At 37.3% G+C, this 7,481-nt stretch overlaps 1 protein-coding gene across 2 annotated transcripts in view; it reads left to right on the top strand.

Moving 5' to 3' along the window:
* Positions 1–7,481, top strand: part of LOC106879926 (exocyst complex component 4) — a 268,982-nt gene that overhangs the window by 30,935 nt on the left and 230,566 nt on the right. For both annotated transcript variants that reach the window (XR_008265483.1, XM_052972782.1), the window contains exons 6-7: positions 2,738–2,814; positions 5,345–5,513. Coding sequence is in view for 1 of the 2 variants with exons in the window: in XM_052972782.1 (XP_052828742.1) it covers positions 2,738–2,814; positions 5,345–5,513 (246 nt within the window). In the remaining variant the exon portion in view is untranslated. The remainder of the gene's footprint in view (positions 1–2,737; positions 2,815–5,344; positions 5,514–7,481) is intronic.

The raw sequence follows: 7,481 nt of genomic DNA, 5'->3' as shown, positions 1-7,481 counted from the left end.
GACCAAGTTAGTAGTGGGGGTGGGTGCGCTGAAAGTGTAGCTGCTAGAATAAGAATAGCCTGGGCAAAGTTTAGAGAGCTCTTACCTCTGCTGGCGACAAAGGGACTCTCACTCAGAGTAAAAGGCAGACTGTATGACGCATTTGTACGAACAGCCATGCTACATGGCAGTGAAACATGGGTTGTAACTACTGAGGACATGCGTATGCTCGCAAGGAATGAAGCCAGTATGCTCCGTTGGATGTGTAATGTCAGCGTGCATACCCGTCAGAGTGTAAGTATCTTGAGAGAAAAGCTGAACATAAGAAGCATCAGTTGTAGTGTGCAAGAGAGACGATTGCGCTGGTATGGACATGTGGTGAGAATAGATGAGGATAGCTGCGTGAAAAAGTGCCACACCCTAACAGTTGGGGGAACCCGTGGAAGAGGTAGGCCCAGGCAAGACCTTCGTACATTGGGCCTCACTGAGGTGATGACTACTGACCGACAGCTTTGTAAATGTACTGTGAGTGAGAAGATCCGGCAAGCCAAGTGAGATCGTTGCCATTGCCCCTGGACTGGCTCTTGTGCGGGTAGCACATAAAAGACACCATTTTGAGCGTGGCCATTGCCAGTACGCCTGACTGGCCTTCGTGCGGGTGAGTGGTTAGCGTTAGGAAGGGCATCCAGCTGTAGAAACTCTGCCAAATTAGATTGGAGCCTGGTGTTGCCATCCGGTTTCACCAGTCCTCAGTCAAATCGACCAACCCATGCTAGCATGGAATGCGGACGTTAAACGATGATGATGATGATGATGATGATGATGATATATATATATACACACACATACATACATATACATACATACATATCCATGTACATACATAAATGCATACATACAAAAAGATATATGTATATGTATTTCTGTATGTACATGTATATGAAAAATAATGGTTGAGTGTGTGCATGCGTGTGTGCAAGTATGTTTCACTATCCAACTCATATACATGAAAATCAATTGGTGTGTATGCATGTGTTTCACTTTTCACTTCCCTCACCAACTTCAAAATAAATGTCAGCTTCAACAGGTCAGGAAAACAAAAGTAAATAAAACTTCTTTAGGGAAATTGAGGAACAAATCAGCTGGGAATTTTGACAGACTTGCTACTTCAATCAAAAGAATACTTATTTGCTTTGTTGTTTTGACTGGCAGTGGTGATGTTGGTTTATGTTAATAATGGTGGGAAAGCTGTATCAAAATTTCCATTATCCCTCCCGCCAGTATTTGTTAAAAAATTCAGTGTCCTACTTTGTTTTTATTGTAGTAGACTTCGAACAGGAATTTCAAATTCAGACCCCAAAGGTCTGAAATTGAATGAAACTAACTTTAAAAAGTTTGCTAGTTAGCTTGTTAACAATATTGTACAACAAAAAATGTGAATAAGCCCCTTGAAACAACATGCAAAGCTATCAACCACGCATGTTTTCTTTTCAAATGCAAATAAGAATAATAAAGCTGTGATGCAGTACCAGACAGTGGCTCTCATGGCTTCTGATCTTATCTGTTTGGAAGTGTTATTATGTACATGTTTGTCTTGGTATAAAAGATAGGCTACAACAAATATTCTGCTCAATACCACAGATTTGCTTGTCAGTTGTTTGATCTTAACCAGTTGTTTGAGCATGTCCCTTAGTGGCTGACAATATGTGCATCACTGATCATGAGGAGAAGTAGTGGGGGAGCATCATAGCTATGTGTTGAGAGGAATTCTTTGGGGTTTGAATGATTCACCTCTAGAAGCATGGGTATTTTGTTCATCATCCTCAAACAAACCTTATTCAGGGACCTTTTGAGCAGGGTGGGTTGCTCAACCTGAAGAAAATTCTAACTGGGCCCCACCTGCAAGGTCATGCTCTGTTTATCTTGATATGAGATCACCATGTCGTGCACATGTGGTTGTGATGCATGTACCTGGTGTATCCTTATCAGACTGGTAGTCATGATGGGTATACTGGCTTCGTATATTTGTACCCCAGTGTCACTTTGATGGAATGCACTGCTCTCTCACTCAATAATATTAATAATAATGACCAAGTTATGAAAGTTTTGCACTGGAAGCTTTGTCAGAAACAGGGGTTTGAAACTGGAAGTACTTGATATAATCATTGAATAGAAAGAGTACTTGAGTCTGAAAAATGCTAAATTTTATGGGATTTTTCCAACTCAACCAGATAAGATAGAAAATAATAAGCCAGATATAACAATAATAGACAAGGAAAAGTGAATTAGCTTAATGGTTGATCCATCATGTCCATTTGATTCCAGGATTGTGAAGAAAGAAGACAAAAAAAATTTTAATGCTATCCCTTAAAATTTGTGATTACAAGAGACTGGAATATGAAAACTGTAAAGGTTGTGCCTGTAATAATTGGTGCATTAGAGACTGAGAGTAATGATATAGACAAGTGGTTGAAGGAGATTAGAATGGAATGTCCTGTAGAGCTTCTACAGAAAGTATGTCTTTTAGGAACAGGAAGGATTATCAGAAGAGTTTTGAGCACTTGAAAGCTCATGGAAAGTATTAGTGCAATGTTCTAATTCTAATTAGTTTTCTAAGGGTTGGGGAAGGGTATAGTCAGTTAATGAAAAGCCAAGTTTTGAGCCAGTTGAGATTTGAAACCAGAACAAGAACATAACTAAATACTGCAGCAGGCATTTTGTTTGGTTCTTTACCATTTACATTTTGTTTCTATTTCAGTGGCTAGAGTGGAGGGCAGTTTGTCTGGTGTTAATGCTTTGAGGGATTTAAAAGTGGATCTAATTGCAAGAAAAGAGGTGACTATAGTATTTTTTCTTCCCTGGCCTCAGTTTATTTAAACTTTACATATAATATGCCTTTTTCAAAAAATTCAGACTCTTTGACTTAAGTGGAATTATCTTTTGTATGGTTCATTGCTAATTTAAAACAGTTTCTGAAGTAATAATAATGATTTCTAATTTAGGTTACAAAGCCAGCAACTTTGAGGGAAGTTGGTTAATCAAAATTATCAACCCAGAAGGACAAAGGGTAAAGTTGGCCTCAGTGGGATTTGGATTCAGAATGTAAAGAGCCAGAATAAATATTGCAAAGCATTTTCTAATCCACCAATCTTATTATTATTATTAGTCACAAGTGCTCAATACAAAGGAGAAAATACATCATACATCAGTGGCATTTACATCAAGCAAAATGAAGTCTAGAAAAATAAGATATGACAAATGATGTGGCAATTTTGACAAGAAAAATACTAAAATAGATTCTTTCTAAGGCAGCCAGCTAACAGAACCGTTACTGCACTGGCCAAAATGCTTAGCATTTCATCTATTTCTATGTTCTGACTTCAAATTCCACCAAGGTTGACTTTGCCTTTCTTCCTTTTGGGGTCGCTGTATTCAACTTACTTCCTCCCTGAAATTGCTGGCCTTGTGCCAAAATTTGAAACCAATATTCTTTCTACAGTTGGTACAAGGCCTGAAATTACTAGGGCAATGTAATTGACAGAGGCTAGTCAATTACAACTGGTACTTATTTTATTTACTCTGAAAGGCTAAGTTAACCTCAACAGAATTTGAACTCAGAATGTAAAACTGGAAAAAATTCTACTAAGCATTTTATATGGTGTGCTAACAATACTGCCTGCTCACTGCTTTAGACCACATAATAATAATTTCTAGCATAAGCACAAAATTGGTTCTAATGATGCAATCGGTAGATCCTATAGCTATTCTGTAACTTACAGATAGATTCTATAGCTAGCTCTATATGTAGGTGCCATATTTACTCTATAGCTAGGGTCTATGGCTACTTTATAAGTATCCAAATTAACATCGTAGAATGAGTATCACATGAGTAAGACATTGTATTGTGAGATCAGTGGAGTAAGGTCTATTGTAGTACAATACCTGTAAAACTATGATGTTAGATGAATGTGCATCATCACATTTTTCATCTCTCTTTCTCTAATGAATCCAGCAACAATGAAACTTCAAAGTTACTGTCAACCTTTTTCATAAGAAAATAAATGTGATACTCAAATGTATTGAGTGACCCTTGCATAAATACAAACATTAATATACATAAAAGTATGTATACATGCATGGATACAAGTGTTAGTATTCTGATTATAGAGTTTGTGAACCAGCAGAAATAAATGCAATGTCTTTTTTCCCCTCTCCAATGTGAACTAGTTCAGTCAGATTGTTATTGACAAAACTTGAAACCAACAAACATACCAAATATATCAACTATATTTTTCCAAAAAGCCCTTGAGACATTTTGACCTACATTCTTTAACTGACAATCAATTTAGGTATTTAATTTTGGGGGCTAGTCTCCAATCACCATCAGATGCACTAAACTTTTATCACTGTTGGAATAATGACTTGAAATGACTATATGTATATAGCTAATAAACATAAAGCATGACACAAAAATGATTGAAATGAGTGGCCTTCTTTGGAGCAGGTTAGGAGGGGTGTGTCCATTGCATGGATTGCCTCTTTGTCTCTGGCTCAAAGTGATGAAGCCAACACTCATCTTGGGTTAGGAAACATTCAAAGAAACCAGGTGGATCAGCTTGAAACAATGTCAAATTTTCTCATGATGTGATCAGCCTGGTGCACTTTTAATCAGGTGTCAGAAGATGTGGCACCCATCAAGCAGAAACTGTCGTCATGCCAAGTCCATTGTGCAGAATATTCTCAACTTTCTCATGGGATATACTAATAGCATTGGCTATTTGATTTATAGTGAATCACTTGTCATCCATCCCCATGTAGTGAACACAATCAATGTTTTCTTTGGTGGTGGCAGTCACAGAACGTCCAGACCTTGGGTCATCTTCAAGACTTCCTCTTCCCCTCCTAAATTCAGCTGCCCACTTTTGCATTGTTGATAAAGCTAGAGTGTCATCCCCTAATGTAGCAACCATGTCAGCATAAATGTCGTTAGGGACTAAATGCTTTTTCTGCAGGTACTTGATAACACCACAATGCCAAATTTTGTGCATTTTCAAGAGAAATTGCTATTAGTTACATTTGGAGACTTCTCTGGACAGTCAAATGTCAGTTTACCTGGAAAGAAACAATGCAATTATTATTAAGATGCATTGAAATTTATGCCTACAAGATTTCACAGCTCTAGCATCACTCATTCATAGCATGCATACACATGTGCATGAAAACATACATTTCATTCAAGTTATCATAGTAATTTGCATTAAGAAAGAACTGATACAAACAGTATAGGGATACTTGGTGTTTCTCTTGTTCCGTCATGGCCAGATATTACATACACACACATATATTGTCTTTCTATTTTACCTAGCAAATGCATGAAGTCCTGATTGATGAGTTAAATCGTCAGATATATATCCGTGCCACCAGTGAAGTGTCAAAAAATGTCCAGAAGCCTGGCTCTGGGCGTTCCTCTAAACAAGCCCCACAAACCACTTCACCTGCTGACAGAAACTATAGAAGACCAGGTGGAATGGCAAGTATGTCATTAATCTTGTCTTTATTTATTTATTTTTTCTTTGTGTGTGAATAACAATAATTGTTGGTAGTAATGATATAGCAGCCCTAACCCTGGAGCCAAAATCAAAGATAGTTTTCCAATTATACCATAACTGTCTGGCTGCAGACCATACATGCTGTGATGAGTTGCATGTGGTACAGTTAGATAGTTTGGACATGTGGCACTTTATCCACTGTCCAGTCTATTTTTGTACACTTTTAGATTCTGGTGTTGGTCACTACAAAAAAGATCAAGTTAATCTTGCTAACAGCCAAACAGTTGATGTTCTGCACTTTGGTGGTGTACTCTGTACTAAGATCATTTATTTCCCTGCACAGTGTTTGGGGCCATAGTGGTTATTTCTGTGTGGATGTTCCCTAGTGCTACTAGAAATGAGTGATTTAATAGGTGCTGCTTTAAGCCTGCTATTGCAGAGTCAGTTTTGTTGGTGATAATGTAAATGTGGAGAGCATGGTTGTTGTTGTTTAGCTCCAAGTTAGCCCTGATTCAGCAGATCTGTGGATACAGACATTCTCACTGTGGCCATCTCTTCTTTTACACATAGTGTATTGACAGCTACATTATCTAATGTGTCTTTCTTCTTTTATGACAGTAAGATATGATCTGAGAGATATAGTACTGGCCTCTTTTCAGTTCATGTTAATGAAGTTGACGGTAGTAGTTTAGCTGGTGATGTTGGTGCTGCTTGAGGTGATGGTGTCAGTGCTAGTTGAGGCGGTGGTATTATTGTTGTCATGTTGATTGAGGTTATTCTAGCTTTTTTCATTTCATGATATTTGTGCTGTTGTTCAGTGTGACACAATTTTTTGTGTCACACCTATCACCTTCTCTTTTGACATTTTTGCTGTAGCAGATGTATAATATCTGTAAATATCAATGTGTTAAAGCAAAACTTCCTTCTCATTGATACACAACATGTGGATTAATTATTCAGATATTGTAGTGATTGGTGGCTGGTATAAATCGGTCTCATCTTCATTTGTTTTGTTACCCACTTTATTTTATCCAAATTTTCTGTTGTTTCCTTTACTCTAGCTCTAAAGCTTGAAAATTTCATGTCTTCATTTGTTTTGTTACCCACTCTGTTTTATCAAAATGTTCTATTCTGTTTTCTCTACTGTAGCTTTAATCCTCAAAAATTTCATCTTTCTCTTCATTCATTTTATTACCCACTCTATTTTATCTTGCCTACATTATGTCTGTATCCTTGCTTTTTTCCATGCTATATGTTAAATAGCGGCTTTCACTTTGTGGATATTTTACTTTGCCTTTATCTAGGGAATAGGGCAACCATGATATCTGGTCATCTGTGACCAGCCATCTTGGGCTTGCCATGAGGATATCACTTCTGCACCCTATAAATTAGTTCCCTATAGTTTCTGTACTTCATATTTGCAATACTTACCTCATGGAGCAGACATGCTATGAAGAATAATGTTCAGATGAGCAACTCTGTCCAACCTAGCATTACAACAAATCCTCACTTTATAGCACTCATCATCATCATCTTCTTTCTTTCTTTCCCTCTTTCTTTTTTCTTTCTTTCTTTCCTTCCCTATAAAGTCTCATCTATTCCATGCTGTCTATTCTAGTAAAGTTAAGAAATCCACATGTTCAATTCTGTTCACTCTACTGTAGCTCTAAATCTCGAAAATTTCATCTCTTCATTTGTTTTGTTATCCACTCTATTTTATCCAAATGTTCTATTCTGTTTTCTCTACTGTAGCTCTAATTCTCAAAAATTTTCTCTCTCTCTTCATTCATTTATTTTCTCACTCTTTTTATCTTGCTCATATTATGTCTGTATCCTTGCTTTTTCCCATGCTATATGTTAAATAGCGGCTTTCACTTTGTTTGTGGATATTTTACATCGCCTCTATCTAGGGAATAGGGCAACCATGATGTTTGGTTGTTTGCAGTGCACCCT

Source organism: Octopus bimaculoides, chromosome 14, assembly GCF_001194135.2.
Source record: "Octopus bimaculoides isolate UCB-OBI-ISO-001 chromosome 14, ASM119413v2, whole genome shotgun sequence".
Taxonomy (NCBI): Eukaryota; Metazoa; Mollusca; class Cephalopoda; order Octopoda; family Octopodidae; genus Octopus; species Octopus bimaculoides.
Note: the sequence above shows the minus strand (reverse complement) of the source record. Positions and strands in the feature narration are given on the sequence as shown.